Source organism: Ochotona curzoniae, unplaced genomic scaffold (genome assembly GCF_017591425.1).
Source record: "Ochotona curzoniae isolate NIBS_2020 unplaced genomic scaffold, NIBS_Ocur_1.0 scaffold_2476, whole genome shotgun sequence".
NCBI lineage: Eukaryota > Metazoa > Chordata > Mammalia > Lagomorpha > Ochotonidae > Ochotona > Ochotona curzoniae.
In genome coordinates, this window is record NW_024467095.1 from 22,198,171 (window position 1) to 22,216,469 (window position 18,299).

Sequence of the window (18,299 nt, forward strand, 5' to 3'; positions counted from 1 at the left end):
ACTGTTGGAAAAAAAATGTTTAAAGTGCTGAAAATAGCCTACATTTTTACATGAAAACTTTCACGTAGATTTCATGTATTTAATTCTAGGATTTTATGAGTGAAATCAATATCACTAGCATTTTCAAATATCCTCTTGCACCTGACACTAGCAAAATTTAACTCCGAAAGAGCAACAATGCTAAAATGGAGCTCTAATTTTATGCTGGAATCTTTAAAGGTAAAAGAATGAGTTCAGAGCTAGGCAAAAAAGAAACATCGAAAGAATTAAAACAGATTTCTCTCCCTCTCCTCTCTTTCTCTCGTGTATCCAGAAAGCAACACTGGCAAATATGATCTCCCTCCTTAGGGGATTTTTGTAATGTGTTCTGTTAATGCTTAGCGAAAGAACCTCATCCTGAGAGCGCAGGGATTCTTAGAATGGCTGATCTCAGCCAGCGGTGTGGGGATGCGGCTAGGTTTGCTGGGAAAGTGCTGATTCAAAGAGGAGTTAACACTTCTTAGCGTAAGCTTGCTCCAGCCTGAAGAATTCAAACACACAGAGTCTCTAGGACTAAAGGCAGCAGCACATCCCACTGAATCACTCAATGCACTTGGGATGCAGAGCCCAGCTGGCCAGTGCAGGTTCCCAGCAGCCCAGGCTATGGCATCTGCTCTCACCAGGACCATCATAGTAAGTCCCAGAGGGCTTTGGGGAAGCTGAGAAGGTCCGAGTGGAAAGCAGCCTGAATGAGAGTGAAATTGTACTGAGGTCCTCAGTGAACTTGTCCGAAAACTAATAAGGAATCCTAAAGAATGGATTTAGTAGCCTGGCCTATTACCCACGACACAGAAATCATCTGGAGGCAGATGGATTATAAAGCTATTATTTTTATTTAGTCAAAAGAAACAAGTCCTTTTTTTTTTAATAAAGAAAATTAAATTCCATACAGAAAATTATATGAATAAAGTAATATAGTTTTCAACAAGGCAAAAATGGAAGTTTGTGGGCCCAGCTCCAAGGTCTAGTGGCTAAAACCTCGCCTTGCATCTGCCGGGATTCCATATGGGCACTGGTACATGTCCTGGCTGCTCCACTTGGCACTCAGCTCCCTGCATGTGGCCTGGGAAAGCAGAAGAGGATGACCCAAAGCCTTGAGGCCCTGCACCCACATGAGAGACCTGGAAGAAGCTCCTGCTTTCGAATTGGCTCACATATAGACATTGCGGCCACTTGGGGAGTGAAGAAGCAGATGGAAGATTTTTCTTTTCTGTGTCTCCTTTCTTTACACTGAATTTCCAATTAAAATAATAGCAATATGGGTCCAGCGCGATGGCGCAAGTGGTTAAGGTCCTCGCCTTGCACGCCCAGGATCCCATATGGGCGCCTGTTCTATCCTGGCAGCCCCGCTTCCCTTCCAGCTCCCTGCCTGTGGCCCAGGAAAGCAGTGGAGGACGGCCCAAAGCTTTGGGACCCTGCACCCACGTGGGAGACCCCAAGAGGCTCCTGGCTTCGGATCGGCATAGCATCGGCCTTTGCGCTCACTTGGGGAGTGAATCATCGGACGGAAGATTTTCCTCTGTCTCTCCTCTCTGTATATCCACCTTTCCAATAAAAAAAAAATAAAAATAAATCTTTAAAAAAATAATAGCAATAATGGTAATAAAAATCGTCTAAAAAGCACTGTTCTCCATTTAAAAAAAAGATGAACTTTTTTTTAAATTGAAGTTTGTGCTACTTTTGAGTTGTGTAGTTAATCAACAGCTAGATACAAGAATACAAATGGCGAAGCAGTGGCTCTATTCCATGAAGATCAAATTGTTAAGAATCACTAAGTCTTTCAACACTGTGCGCAAGCTCATGCAAGTTTATAAATACAGAAAACATTGTTTCTGCCCCTACCCTTTAAAAGTATTTTTTTATTGGAAAGTTACATTTCCAGAGAGAAGGAGAGTTGGAGAGTAAGATTTTACATCTGTTCATTCAATCCCCAGATGGCCACAACAGCCAGAGCTGAGCTAAAGCCAGGAGCCAGGAACTTCTTCTGGGTCTCCAACATGGGTGCAGGGTCCCAAGGCTTTGGGCCATCTTCAACTGCTTTCCTAGGTCACAAGCAGGGAGCTGAATGGAAGTGCACCCAGGGTAAGAACTGACACCCAAATAGAATTTTGCATTTGGAGGTGTAGGGTTAATTAGTTGAGCCCTGTTTTGGCCCCAGAAACAACAGCTATAAGAAAAAAGGGACAAAATTCTGTATCTCCTGGAATTATTTTAACTTAATTTCAGCAATATGTTTTCAGCATTTCCTATAACCCTTAACACTGCTCAAAATCACAACTTCAGTGGTTGCATGGAATTCTGTCCTATAAACCTAGCACAGCATTTTATCATGCTTTGGTTACTTACATCCATGTTTCTATAGAGATTATTATGAGATTGCAACAAATATTCTTATATAGAAAACTACTTTATTCTGTGACCAAAAAATGGGTTGGTAACTGATTTATCATTACTTAAGAGTATATGAATGAAGAGATAAGTGTTGTGGTGCAGCAAGTTAAGCTACCACCATGTGAGAACCAGTTAGTGTCCTGATGTTACACCAGGAAAAACAGCATCAGCTGGACCAAGTACTTGAGTTCCTGCCATCCCTGTGGGAGACCCTGATGGAGTTCTTGACTCCCCTGAACTCTTAGGATTGTATCTACAAATTGCACTAAAATCTGCTAAAAGAAAAACAATATAGCAGGAAAAATACATTTTCATCCTGAAAAATTAAACAAATTATCTTTGCACACAAGTAAAATATCTTATGAATCAAAATGACTCTATGCACTTAATGATTCACTAACTGGCGTTTAAAAGAGGTTAATGCTAACGTTAATGTATTCAAATAGTTACCTAATCCAAAAGGTATTTCAAATGCTCCATTTATTCAATATGTATTATAATATATTTCCATGCATTGGCTAATCATTTGGAAATGATGATGGGATGATATGTAATATGTATTTCTCACATGATCCTGGATGAGTATAACTTTACAACATTAGCCAATGTTTTGCTATTTTCAAACTCTCTTTTCTAACCCCCCCATTCCTGCTTATGGAATATAGAGTTATTATTTTCAGAAACCAACAAATATCTATTTCTTCTTTTCTTTTTCTTTTTATTGAAAAGTCAGATCCACAGAGAAAAGGAGATACAGAGAGTTGGAGCTTCCATCTGATGGTTCACTCCCCAAGCAGCCTCAGCGGCTGGAGCTGAGCCAATCCAAATCCAGGAGCCCAGAGCCCCTTCCTGGTCACCCACATGAGTCAGGGTTCCAAGACTTCAGGCCATCCTGTACTACTTTCCCAGCCACAAGAAGGGAGCTGGATGGGAAGCGGGACTGCTGGGATTTGAATCAGCGCCCCTATGGGATCTTGGAACATACAAGGCTCTAGGATACCACACTGGGTCCTCTGTTTTCTTTTTTAATTCTTATCCCCATATTTCTCAAAGTGTGGAGAAAAAAAAATACTAACACTAGAAAATACAAATCCTAGAAAAATTCAGTATTTCCACAAAATACCCCCAGGTATATATCCATGAGAAATAAAATCACATGAGATTGTAAAACTTGTACACAAATGTTCCTATCACCTTTGTTCATAAGAGCCAGAAAGCAAAACTAGTGAGTGGATGGATACATCAAGGTCTTACACACAAAAGCATATTTGATGGCGTAAAACTGAATATGCTAAGAACCAATGGATTCTAATTTGTAAATGGTGGCTTTTATGGTAGATGATTTATTTGTCAACAAAGTGTTAAAAAGAGGATGGGTGCCGTGGTGTAGTAAGCTAAGCTTCTGCCTGTAGTAAGCATCGGCTTGTGTGCCAGGTATTCAACTTCCAATTCAGTGCCTGCATGTGACCTGGGAGTGCAGCAGAGCATGGTGCCAGACTCCCCGCACCCACGAGGCCGACCTAGAAAAGCTCCTGGCTCCTGACTTTGGGTCGGCTCAGCTCCAGCTGTTGTGGCCATTTGGGGGAGTGAACCATCGGATGGAAAAAACTCTGTCTCTCTTTACTGTGTTTTTAATAAAAATAAAATAAATACTAAAAACATGTTAAACAAGAAATGGAAATCGTCCAGATGCCTATCAAATGTAAGTTACTCGGCTCTACCTCATGTCTAATTGATTCCCAGGACACAAGCAAAGATACTGTTTGTTCTAAACACACTTGGAGATTTGTAGATATATTCATGTATGAGAACTTGTTCTGTGAAACACAATAGCAAATACATACAATTTCTACCTGCTTGTCTTTGAGTCAATGCTTACATGTGGTAACAAATTAAAAACTTCCACCTCTTCTAAGCTTCCCCATCGGCTGCTTCTCTTCACTGAAGAGCTCACATTTCACCACTTTAAAGCCCAACCAAAATTTCTCCTTTAAGTCTGTTAACAAATGATTTGTTTTCCCAAATATTACATTAGTTACATAGACCTCTGGAGCCATTCTCTCTTTATAGGTATTTTCTGCCCTTCAAGTACTCTTCTCTTGGAAAGACCAATATAGAAACCATGTATACACATTGACATATTGAGACCCGACGCTTAATTTGCTCATTAACAATGAGAAAGACGTGAACATGTTAAAGGGTTTTGATTTTCTGATCTCTGAGGCATCTAGCTTGTCCTGGTAGTAATGACACATAGTTGTCTAGTGGCAAACAACATTTTCATTTAGATTTCTTGTTTGCACATGGTTTGAGCTCACCAGGATCTAATCCTCGAAATAAGAAGTAATGAGCTGTTGGGTTGTCACAGAATGCTTCCCAAGACAATAGGGCTGTAGCACGGTTGGAAGCAGGTACATCTAATTACCAGGAACGAAGAGCAGAAAATCTCAATGGTTGGGACTTTTCTTTGATGAAATAGTCTTGAGGACAATGTAGTTGTGTGGGCAGCCCCTTAAGTAGGCTGATTTCAGGGTTACCAGAGTTATTTATTTATTCTTTGGTGTTTTTTTTTTTTTTGGATTTTGCTACCATAATGTAAACTGGCTATTGTGGCCATTTGAAGAGTAAACCAGCAGATGGAAAACTCTTGCCCTTTTTTTCTCTGCCTTTCAAATAAGTAAAAATATCTTAAAGAAATCCAGTCCTAGCACAAAAAGTTACTGTTAAGATTCCTTAATCTTAACCCTATGATACCTGGTCTCATTAATTCCCACTACTCCCCAGCCAATAATTGTTCACCTGCTCTTTCTCTCCCAGGAAGCCATTTAGTTTGATGTAACCAAAATACATCTCAGAACAACACCATCACCATCCATCTTCTCTTCGTGTCTATAAATGATCACTTATCCATGTTGCATTTCATGTCCAAACTGACTCCTTCTGCCAGACCTGGTTGCAGGGGTCCCTCTACTTACATCCCTGCTCCTGAATAAAGTCTTCTTTAACTTTCTTGCGCAATTAGCATTAAGCAGTTTTGTCTCTACTACCCACCATGCATTAAAGAAGATTATACATTTAAAAATGTTCTCCTTTACTTTTTATAAGCACACTAAAATGAACTGGATAAAATGATTGCTAAATTTATGTATATTTTCCATGTAATAATTTGACATGCAATTTGCACCAGATATAACATGTAGCTATTTTAGTTTAATAACTATTAATAACTACTGATATACAGATGCTTTCCATTCATATACAGAAATCATATTCAATTTACATATATAGTATTATGTATATTGTTTCTATAGTCAAAACATAATATTCTTTCAGTTTGATGTTAAAGTAGCAAAATGAATGAAAGGAAAAAGAAATATAGCATTTAAGCCAACTCTTAAGAATCAAAGTACTTTGCAATTCTGTAATTTTTTCCAAGAGGTTCTCTGTAGACTATTTCCAAAGTCTATTGAGTTTTTTCTAGCAGTTCCTTACTTTTTCATAGGGATCCTCCACTTCGCAATTTATGAATGGGAAAGTGGAGACTTGGGGACCTTTATTCCCCAACCAGCTCTGTGTCCAGAGATTCCTGAGCCTTTGCATGACCCATTTATGATCTAGCAGAAACAGCCTTTGGCTAGACTTGAAGTGAGACGTTTGCGACCTGGGTGAGCACACATTCACGGTGAACAGAAGGGACGGCAGTGCCTCAAAGCACATGTGTAGATGAGGAATGTGTCTGTGTGTCTGTGCAGGGGAGGGTGTGAGACCGTCTGTGCACCTGTCAGTCTGTGATGGTGGGGGGGGAGAAATTACAGTTACTGTATGAACAATACCTTCATGAGTTTGAGGACATGCAAGTTGGCTTCAATTTTCCACAAAACACTGGTGAATCAACCCCCAATCATGGAAGGGGAAAGGAGCAAGAATCGAACTGCATAAAAGGAAGGCTTGTGTGGTTCTATCAGACACACAGGAGCTGGCTGAGACTGCTCTGCATCTCTTTTGTCATATCCTGCAGCAGACAGCTCCGTGCAGCCCCTGCTCTGCTGCCATTACCTTCCTTCCACTGCGTAAGAAGCAGTTTGCTTCTGTTTTTTCAACCTAAGAAACCATTTGAAACCGCTGATTCACTTAACTTCTCCATCCTCAATCACTCTAAGAACCCTCACCCTTCTCCAACTCTACTAAACCCCTTTTGTAAACATAGTTCAGCTATGTATCTTCCTCTCACTTCCTTTTTCATCACTTGCATTTCTCTTCGATGTTAATCTCTTGAGGTTACCACTCGAAGGCTACCCTCTCAGTGGAGCATTTTCTAATCATGTTTTAAATGATCTTCAACTTCCCCAAACTTCTTGTTCCTGCCCAGATGTATTGATTCTATTTGCAAAAACCACTTATCTTGCCAATATATTAATTAGTATATCTACTGAAATGTATTTGAGAGCAAGGACTTTTTTTTTTCTGATTTTCTCACTGCTTTAGCATGAACAACAAAGCCGGGTTTTCATCTAATATTTAGTAGACACTGTTTGAACTCTGTACCTTCTAATGTTTTAGTCCTGCATTTAATATTTAGATAAATAATTGCATATCATCTAATTAAATATTACTTTCATTTTAAGGCCATGCATAATTATTTAGTGCCATTACCCATTATCATACTAGTAGAATATTCAATACAATCACCATCTTAACTTGGGGGAAAGTACGGGTGGCTGGTACAGTCTTCTAATACAAACGGAGATGTGAACTTCTGCATGGAATGAATAAATCAGTCTATGTGAATGTTTTCTAATGTTTGCAATGAATAAATGTCTAAGAAGGACAAAGTGCATGTCAGAAGATTTCTCGTAACTCTTGAGATAAATAAAAACATCCATGACCCTTCCCCTCCTAGGGCTTGCGTTCCCGTCCACATTACAAAAAGGGACAATCATCTTACTGAGTAACAAAGGGCAAGAGATGTCAGAAGTGATCTGATGCTCCAGAGCTTGGGGAAGGAAGGTAACAGATCAGGAGGGTCCCAGGTCTGCAAGGCTGGGAACAGGGGCTGCAGCTGTCATGTCAGTCTTTACAGGAACCAGAGAATTCACTAAGAACTATGTGGAAGAATAGACCAAGGAAGGATAAAACAGCTGAATACTCTGCATTAGGAATGGGATCATCTAGAAAAAGAAGCATCTCAGTGGGTAAAGAAAGTACAGCAGTGGCTGTTTGAGAAGGGCCATAAGTTGGAACTGATGGCAGCAGGGCACATGGGAGCTGTTTTCTTATGAATAAAACAATGTATAGCTGGGCTGTGTGACAAATGGATCTGTGCACTTCAGGGATATTATTAGCACATGCAAATTTTATCTTGGTGTAAGTAGTCAGAAAATATGAGGAATGGAATCAACTTTCAGAAAAACTAAAACAAACAGGAAAATGGAGGATTTGGAAATTACAGGTAGAAAATTAGGAGAGTGATTTCTTGTATTCTTTTAATCATACATTAGAGATCTGCTTCAAGTCTGCTTGATGTTTCACATCCATTGTAGGCTAAGGCACTCTCCACTTAACTCTTATTAGTTAACCTGTACTCAATGAAACATCCCCTAGGTGCTTCTGTGAAGGTATTTTGCAGATATGGAAAGCATTTACGAACTCATAAGGATATTTGATAATCACAGCGCACCTAATCAAGCCTGTTGAACGACCTGCAGAGTAAAACAGATATTTCCCACAGAGAAGTTAGAGCAGATTATACATTAAGTAAACCACACAACAAAACACAGAGTCAGAACTTTACAAAGATAAGACTCACAAAGCTATGAGTGTAAACTTTATATTCCACAAGGAGAGTTGAATGCCATGCTATAATAACTAGTATTCCGGGGTCGAAGAAGCAACTTCATGATCTATTTGGATATAAAGGAATGAAGACAGATTTCAGTTCTCCAAGAAAACCAATAAATAAAATCTTCATAGCAACCCCAAAGGAAAGTGCGAAGATTTAGAGAAGCAGGCCTAAGAATAGATAAGAGAGATTTGACAATTATTCCAAAAAAAGTGAGGAGAAAATTGAATATCGATCTAATTAGATTTAGAAGTTAAGGGCTTGAATTCTCACAGTGTTAACCATCCTTATTTTCTTTTGAGGGTGTTTCTTGTGAGCGATTTTCTTGTGCAAGAAAGCACATTTGCCTAGCATTCACATGTGAAACGTGGAGAGATTTCTCACTACCTGGAAGCAATTTGAAAGAGCCATAGAGCAAAGACGGTCTCCTGTATTCCACATTTTCTGGAATTATGGAACAACTGTCAGGAACACATATTCCATCTGTATTTTAAGCATTTGCTTCATTGCTCGCCAGGTACGTGTCATGCAGTATTCCAAGATGAGGACAACTTGACATCAGGATGACCATGACTGAATTCACTCTTGAAAACAACTTATTTTGGGAATGACACCAAATTTGAATCAAGTGTCAGAAAAAAATGTTTGAGATTTTGCCAAATGCTTATTACATTCTCAGGTTTGATATTGTTTCTATTACTATCTACAGCAAAAGTCTTTCAGCATTGTCATTACTTTAGTAGTATCAGAATCTTGTGACTAAAATCAGTCAACTCTCAAAAAGTATTTCTGTTTCTAAAAATGTCCTAATAAATCCAAACAAAATGCATAGATTCTGTGGCATTGTGCGTTTCTCCATGCTTTTTGACTCCAAATCTGACCTGCTCCTCACCGCAACTGTGGCTTCTTCATGCAACGGCAGTACAATAACACCAATCATGACTTTTGTTATGCACATGTTTCTTTGTATTTTAAACAACAGCATCATATAGTATTTACTGGAGATTAGTTACCTAGTAAGTATGGGCATTGATTTCTTAAGATCATTCATCTTGTAATTCTGTACGCAGGTCCATGTAGAAGCCACAAAACTGTATTCAGAAAACTGATTAGGAGTAGCGTTTTATTCAGTGGAGAGAATAATTTTCTACTGATTATATTTGTTTGATTCCCTCTCTATTTACTTAGTCAAGTTTCCTAAAATTTATGTTTGATTCCAAACTCCCCCATAAATTTCATCCCTGAGAAATGATGATTTTTCTGTAGGAAGTATGAAGTTTGGCTAGAGGGGAGTTACGAAACAAAACATTTAGACGTTGTTACAAGTTGAAGTTTGTCCTCTAAAAAGTTATCTTTCAGGCATAACCACAGAACCTCCACATGTGGCCAGATTTGGAAAGGATGTTCTTGCAGAGATGATCAAGTTAAGAGAAGTAGCAATGGTTATAGTGTGCCCCAAATCTACACTGGTATCCTTTCGAAGGACAACAAGATGGATATGGAAATGAGGGAAGGGAAGAAGGCCATATGAAAATGGAGTCAGAGATTGCTGCAACACATTTCATAGCAAAAGGATGCCGACATTTCTGGCAACTGGTAGGGTGAAACCACTGAAAGAATCTTTCCCCCAGGGCCTTTACAGAAGGAACAGTCCATGGACCAACTGGTAAACCAAGGGATTGCTCAGAAACTATCTGAAACGTATTTGCTGGACAATTTATACAATGTGTTTGATCCCAGTGAAGCTTTTAGGTAGTAAAATGTGTTCAGAAGGTATTTTTCAATAGCAAATAATAAAGGAGTACAAGAACTCATTATAGCTCCCTTATATTTTAGCCTATATATATATATGTATATATATATGGATAGAAGAGACATCTAAACCAATATCTACCCTGTTATTTATAATGCATGATCCATTTCAATGAGTACTGCAAAGTTACTATAGACTATGAGTTTTCTGTTTTGTTTTTTACTTTAAGATCCATGATATGAAGCTCGAACCCAGAGTGGAGGAACATTTAGAAGTCAGTTCTCACGGAAGCCATTTGCTCATGAGGGTTTAACTTAGGAGGGGGTTAGCACACTCTTGTACAGGACACGAGAGCTCTCATTTTTCTGCAGGACATGAAGAGACGATGAGAAACGGCCATCCACAAGCCAGGAGGACCCTTGTGGTATGCCCTATATCTGCCCATACCTTGACCTGAGCCTTCCCAATCTCTGAAAGTATGAGAAATAAACTGTTAAATGACTCACTCTGTGGTGTCCTATCATAGCAAGAGAGAGCAAAGGCAGCTGTGTCCTCATGAACTTAGACCTGCTATTGGAAAAGGAGTGCTCTTCTATTAAGCCTCAGCAATTCCGATTCTTTCACTTACAGGCCAGCAACAGCTAGTCCACCAACCGTGTTGGTTAGAGCTCCTCTTGGTGGGGGAAAAAACAAAGTTTTCTCTCCTTTTTTAGCTTGCAGCTGCTTTACATTTTAAAAGAAAATGAAGGGGATAATAAAAATATATAACCTTCCAAATTCAGACATTTAAAAATCCTTACTTTTAAATCCATGGGTGTCAGCACCAGAAAGCCTATTACCAAGTAAGTGGGTCAGACCTGTGCTTTACCAAACTGGGCTTCCTGCAGTGAAACGACTTATTTGTGACTCAGCATAATCAGTAGATGCATGCTAGAAAGGAGATCTAAAGGAAGATGTTAAGGCTATTGAAGTAATGTGATTCCAGTCACCCAGAGACCCAAGCCCCGGGAAAAGACTGGCAGGCGAGACAGGTTTGGAGATCTGGTGCCAGACATTTGCTCAGGAGGCTTTCTGTCGGCAGGCACAGCAGGAAGGGCAGCTGGGTGCCACTAAGCAGTGTACCTGCATGACAAGAATATTTTATTCCAGGTGCAGTGAGTTCACAAAAGAGCTGCATTTCCAGTGCTGTCCTCGCTGCCTCATCGACGCTCCTTTAGTCAATATCTGTGTGTACAGGATACACTGATTACGACTCCCATTTATTGTTCCCTTGCAGCAACATTATAGTAACATAGCTGATTCTGATGTATCTCATTTATTTAGATTATTTTTTTTAAAGAATTTAAGTCTATCCATACAGACTAGTAAAATCAAACTAACTCTGTTCTTCAGATGATCTGTATCAGAATCATTAAGTTTATGATCATTCTGTTTCTCAATATGATGTACTTCAATCTTCTTGGGGTGAGGAATGAGAACACGAGACACAGTGAGTTCTCCGGTGAATCCTGGGTACGCTATGGATTCAGTCCAGAGACCTAATCAGCATCATGATAAGCTGTCCGTGCATCGTAAACATGGACCAAAGATGCAAGAGGAAGTCAATGTGCTCCTCGTTGCCAAAACTGAACCCCGAATACATGATACAGGACACCACACGCCCTCATATCCTGCTCACTCTAAGCTGCAAATCTGTGGCTACAGCTGCTTGCCCACCCATCTAGATGGAGATAGATGGAAATTCCTTAGACATTCAGTGAGCTCACCCATGGATAAAAAACATTCCAGTCCAGGAAAGACTACACATGATCATTAACCTTCCCGCTGATGACTGATCCAGCAGTGACAACTGCTGGTCCAAAGCCCATCACACTGAGTGTTTTTGGAGGGGAACCAGTTTGGCTACAGAGTGGTCTTCCGTTTTGTCAATCAGCTCCAGTTCATTCACTCAGAAGACGTCTTGTCTGACTTTCATGTACTCATCAAATATTTAATGAAAGTCTTTTTTTTTAACATCGTGCAGTCTGAACTTACTACAAACACCGTGGAGGATTAAAGAAGCAGAGGTCTAGTTCAGGCCTTCTGTCTTCGCCTGTCACTCATCCAAGGGGAGAAATGCCCTCCCCAAGAGCCCTACGCTTGCATTCACATTCCAGCCGCAACTCAAACATGTCAGAGGATCCTGTAGAGCTCCTGCTGCTTCTTCAGGACAATCTGAAATAAAATATTTGTCTGGCCTATTACACAGAATTCACTAATTTGTTCATAAACTACGTCTGGGTGATTTGATGCTTTCCAAAGATTTTCTTCCTTTAGGAATAATAAAAAAAAAAGGCATGCATACTGCTTGCTCTCCTTGTAGGGCTTACTCCACAAACCAGAAACAAGGGTAAGTAATTGATCTGCTAGTTAACCAGTTATGATAGACTAGTCCAGCATTACAATATCCAAGTTTGTCACCAATGCCACTTTCAGATCTGCATTTCTAGCTCATGCAGTTCCTAGGAAGCAGTTATGACAAGGTTGGTGATTCAAGCAACAGGATTCCTACCATTCATGTGGGAGACCTAGACAGACACCCCTGCTGCTGGCCCTGGCCCAGTCTACTGGCCGCTGCTTTGAGCACTTAGGGGAGGGACCACTGGATGGGAAACAGCAGTGTCCTTCTCCCTTCCCTCTTCCTCTGTGTGTCTCATACTTAAAACGAAACAAATGAAAAAACAGATACTTGAATATTAGTAGATATAATTTCAGAGAATGGTGTGTGTGTGTGAATTAAATCAAAGCTTTTTCTAAAAATGAAATGTCTTCTTTAGGACCCGTATTTAATGATTTAGGATGAGAAAGATGATAGTGTAACAATAGATATATGAATCTAACACTTTGGTAAAGTATGTCCTCATTTTAGTAATGAGAAAAAAATCAGTTTCTTCCAGGACATATTTCTCTACCCAGAAAACACACCTGATTCTTGGCTTAATATTCTTTCATATACAGACAGCTTGTATCATCAGAAGCCTTCCATTTTTCCTTATCTGTTCATTACTAACAACAAAGATAATTGTGAAAACCATGATTTTATTATTAAAAATACTCACAATAACGATCCTTAGTTCCTATTAGTCACATTGTCTTTAATTTTTTTTTCTTCAAATGTGGGATAAATTTAATGGTTGGCTTCTAACCCTTTAAATGTTTTGAAAGTGGTGGGATACCACTCACAAAACTGTATTTTATTATACAGTTTAGACTATCCTGAAACATACCAAGTGCAGCAAAATTATGTGTCAACACAATAAACTGCTAAATACTAAAATGATAACAGACACGAGACAGCTGAATAGTACCCTATAGCCGCTTTAAGGTGTATTGCAGCCAGTTCTGTGTACAAACAAAAACTGAAGGGTTAATGAAGTAGTCACAAGATGTGGTTAAGAACTTGTACTGTTATAACGTATTGATTACTCAATACCATGTCAATTAATTCCATAATGTTGTAAATTGTTGTTGGTGTTGTGCTGGGGCTTCTAATTGATCGGGATGATATTCTGCCAGCTCTACCTTCAGACCAGAGAAGGTCTCCCCAAGAAACTGTTGAATTTATCCGGACAATAAGATCCTGGACTCTATGCTTGGTATATGTTTGCAATCAAAGAATGTTGACTGAATTTGAACTGTAATACTGCACCTAGGTGGAGGAATCCACCACGGGGGGGGGAGGGCTCGGGGAGGGGATGGGGGAATCCCAGAGCCTATGAAACTGCATCACATAACACAATGTAATTAATTAAACCAACCTGTATTCTGTTAGAAAAATTAAAAAAAAGAATGAAAACTGGGGTGGATATGATGATGCATGTTGGGCTGCCATCTCCGATATTCCCTTCCTGGTTTAAATGATGGTGACTCTACCTCCTATCCTGCTGTCTGTGAATGTATCGATAGCAGCAGGTGGCAGACCAAGAACCTGGGTCCCTGACTTTCCTGATACCAGGATGGAGCTCCTGGACACAGACTGGCCCAGCCCCAGCTGTTGTTCCATCTGTGGAGTGATCAGCACATGGAGTGGAAATGTCTCTGTCTCTCCTCTCTGTCCATCCCTGTTTCTGCCTTGGGCACTTTCTGCCTTGATAATTGTCTTTCCCTTTTTCTTCCTCTGCTTCCACCCAGGGACAGGAGTAGCAAAGAGGCACTATAGAATTGACTCAGAGTTAAGACACTGATTTAGTAAGTCTGTTGAAAGTGGTTCCAGCATGGTCAATGTTTCAAATAATTTAGACACAATCTATCATTTGAGTGCAACCACAGGAGGCATCCTGGCTTAGGATCACTGAGCTAAGCCATTGCTGGACACTGTAGCTATACAAACTGTAGGATGATACATGTTCAATGTTTCAAGCCACCAATAAGTTTTAGGATGATTGATAACACATCATCGTATGAACAATATATCATTCACAGACCCAAATCTCGAGGATAGAGTGATAGTAACGAATCAATTCAGAATGTCTTATGTTACAATTCAAAGATATAAACTGCATTACAAGAATATGGCAACATCACATCAATATCTTTCATGCAAAAAAACCAAACTGCTTCACTGTTTTTTGATGAAGAGAATTACAAAATGAGTTTCATTCTGAGATCTCTCATGAGACTACCGAATCAAAAGCATGTACTTGCAAAGAATAATGGAATCTCCATTTTCAGCAAAATATTAATCAACTAGCACACCACAATGTTCTTACCTCCAAAAAAGTACTTCTCTCCAGTTTTAACTTGCAGAGGACTGTTTGTTCGAACTGCTGATGCTTCATCTCCATCAATGGTGAGAATAGCAAAGTTTTCCTTGGCTAAGAAGCGAACTTCATGCCATTGTCCGTCATTCAATCCGACACCTGATAAGTGCAAAATAATGTCAATTTTTCTTCTTAGAATGGTTTTACTAAATATGTGTGTTTTAAAATTACATTTCAACTGGCAATTCATAATGCTGTTATGCTTATGGACAGCAATGTGCTGATGCTGTGGTATTTGTATCAAAGTGGAATGATGAATTTAATGGACACAGCCATCACTCCACTTACTGAACATTTTTCATGGTGTCACACTTGAAATGTACTCTCTTCATTACTTTGAAAGCAACAATCCTTTTATATCCACTACAAGGACTTGGGGAATTACTAGCAAAGGAAACACAGATTCAGCTCCATAGGAAAGACAAACTAAACTTTGATATAAACAGTCATGATTTCTTAAGAATTATGTATTTTTACAAACATAGTGCTGTATGTAATTTGCATTGATCTCATGTTTCTTTAATACTGTACATGGTCATATTTTCTGCTGGACTGAGACAAAATATAACTCAATGAAGTAGATAAATAGCATTAATATGTTATTAAGGGATACTTGGGGCGGGGGGAGAATGGTTAGAAGAGTCATTTGGGAGATAATGATAAACTATTTTAATTTCAACACTTATTTTCTGGTTAGCTTTCCTAGATTCTACTCTCAGGTTAAAAAAATTTTGATTCATGTTTTTTTCTGAAGTCGGTTTGTGTTTCAAATTTTTGCCTCCCCCCGACTCAGTAACCACATATGGCTGGTGTAATTTATAGATGTTAACTACTAATACATAAGAGGTATGAGTATTTGCAACTATATGAACTAATTAGCCACTAATGGTTGTAAGAAATTATACCAGGAACCCCTGGTCATTTATTAAGAAGGCATCTTCATAATGAAATAGGTTACATTTAACGAAAAGCAATCAAAAATCCTCAGCTATTGCACTTATTGTGGCTTAGTCAAAAGTGTTTATATATAAAAAATGTCTATTGACTATTCCCTAGGCAGACAATGTCTTAAAGTTTCTGTGTAATTTGCCTTCACATGACAAATTGAGGAACCCACAGGAGAGGAGCCCAAGAACATAAACATGTGCAGAGAATTTAAAAGCACAAAGACACCCAACGATCCAAATGATTCAGAGTGGCATTCTTGGGCTTTGTAAAGGTTTATGTCATAGCAAAGAGAAGAGATACCATTTGAGTCTGCTCTGTAAGACATACTTGAAAATACAAAAGTCAGCGTTACTAGAAGATATAATGCAGTTTCACAAAAGCAGTGGCAGACTAGAAGTAAAGATGTGTAGAAACAGAATCAGAATAAGGAAATAAGACAGAGATGCAGGGTCCGAGAGCCTGCTCATTTGTGCCAGGAGCCTCTGTACCTGTTGGTGGGCTGTGGCAGCCTGGTGCTACTCAATCTAAAAACAACTGTTAAGAACAGCTTTGAAATTAGTAAATGGCTGATGGACTAGTGTCTGTGTTGAAGGACTATGCTGCTGTGATAATACAGAGGAAACCAGTGGGGAATGAAGAATAAGGAGCATTGGAGGGGAAATTCACAAGCCTACGTAGGTCCATATAAGTGTTTTCGGGATTCAGTCAAGTCCATTACTTTACACTGCTTCTGTCCTGTAACCGCATCCTCACACTGCACCAGGAACTGCATCGCAGGCAAAACCTACAATAGTTACTACACGGCCCTTTTCAGACACAAGATTTGTGTTGCCTTATACTCTGAAGCAGAATTGCCATTTTAGAGAAAATAAATTAAGACTTGTTGGAGTTTAAGAGATATCTTCAACATTCACCCATGTCAGCATAAATGCCATCAGAAATAATTTTCCCCTAAGTATTTTCTCTAGGACTTAAAAAAAAAAGTTAATAGTTGTACTTACTGGGTCAATTTTATTTCAGTGGAGAATAATACCAAAATAGCTGCTTAAAGTAGTTAACAAAAAGGACTCGTAGTATGAAACCAAATGCATATAAAAAATAAGTCTACATGTTGCACAGAAATGTACTAAGGCAAAAAAAGAATGGACTCTTCTATCCCATCATCACTGACATAATATTTCAATAGGACTCTGACTGGTTCCTCTGTTCCTACTATTTCCACTGCAAGTTTGTTCTTCCCATAGTAACTAATGTCACATTAAAAAGTAATGCAGTTGGTCTCCTTTCCCACACAGTAACGTGTTGCTGTTCATTAACTCACCAGAACCACTGGCCCAAATCGGGAGGGAACCCAACGGTAGTACATGCATCATTTTGAAGACCTTTAGTGATCTGGCTGAATGTTTTTGCTTCCTTGTTACAAATCTATGTGCAAATACCATCCTATGAAAGCATGGTTTCCTAAGCTTTCTGTGTGAGGCCACAGTCCCTGCATCCCACTCCTTTTCTGAGCTTTAGTTTTCTTCCTAGCACCTCCCATCACTGGTTCTATTATATGTTCATTGGTTAGTGTCTCTATTGTTTTCATATACTTAATAGCTGGTTTAATTCTTCCTTCTGGGATTTGATCATAAGCCCTTTGAGGCCAGGGATCTAATCTATTTTATTCTTTTAAACACTCAGCCTGTAAAATCGTGCTTGTTATATTGCATATATAAATGCAGAAGTGAATGGACTGAAGATGTTACACATAAGATGTGGCATTGCGGCTTTCATAGATGGCAGTGATAGCAGAACAGAGTATATTGCTGACCACAAAGGCTAAACTGGAAATATTCATGTGTATTATGAATGATGCTAAAGTGTATTGGCTAAGTTTAGATGACAACTAGCTAGATTAAGCAATATAAGAAATGAAAAATTCTATTTTCTGGGTATGTCTGTAAGGAGATTCCAGAGGTGACAGTTGTGTTACTGGGGAAGATCTGCCTTCTGATTGGATGTGGTCCTCTGTTTCAGCTGAAACATTCTTCTCTTACTTCCCCTTGACATCACAGCTACAGGCTCATTGGACTTGGAACTCCAGGGCTTAGGCTAGTAATTCACTCGTTTGCACACAGAGTTCTTCGTGCTTTGGTTTCAGAGTTCCACCATTGCCTCCTGATCCCAAACTGTCAGAGTTGGACTGACTCACCTTGCCAGCATGCAAGTGGCAGATAGCCCATCAATGGACTTCTCATTTTGCATAATCAAAGCAGGCAATTCCCTTAATAAATCCGTCTTCATGTTTCCCCTCCCCTTCTCCTATTGCTTCTCACCAAAGAAGTATGTCTAATAAAGAAAGATGAGGAATAGGTTCATAGACGAAACGTTTATGGTCATGGCAATAGATCTCCTTAAAAATCTATACTATCCTTTGTAGGAGGACATTGTGACCCTAGAAGGTCAGGGAGCACAGCATTATAGTTGATTGGACAATATTTGCATGATAAACAACTGAATGGGTGCCTTTTGTGTGACTAATTGGATA

The 18,299-nt window shown here is 39.3% G+C and overlaps 1 protein-coding gene across 1 annotated transcript in view; it reads right to left on the reverse strand.

The window, feature by feature from the left end:
* The window catches only part of CNTNAP2 (contactin associated protein 2), a 1,623,532-nt gene that overhangs the window by 818,335 nt on the left and 786,898 nt on the right, over positions 1-18,299 (reverse strand). Inside the window, exon 9 of the mRNA XM_041002153.1 lies at positions 14,771-14,920. Within this exon, the coding sequence (XP_040858087.1) occupies positions 14,771-14,920 (150 nt within the window). The remainder of the gene's footprint in view (positions 1-14,770; positions 14,921-18,299) is intronic.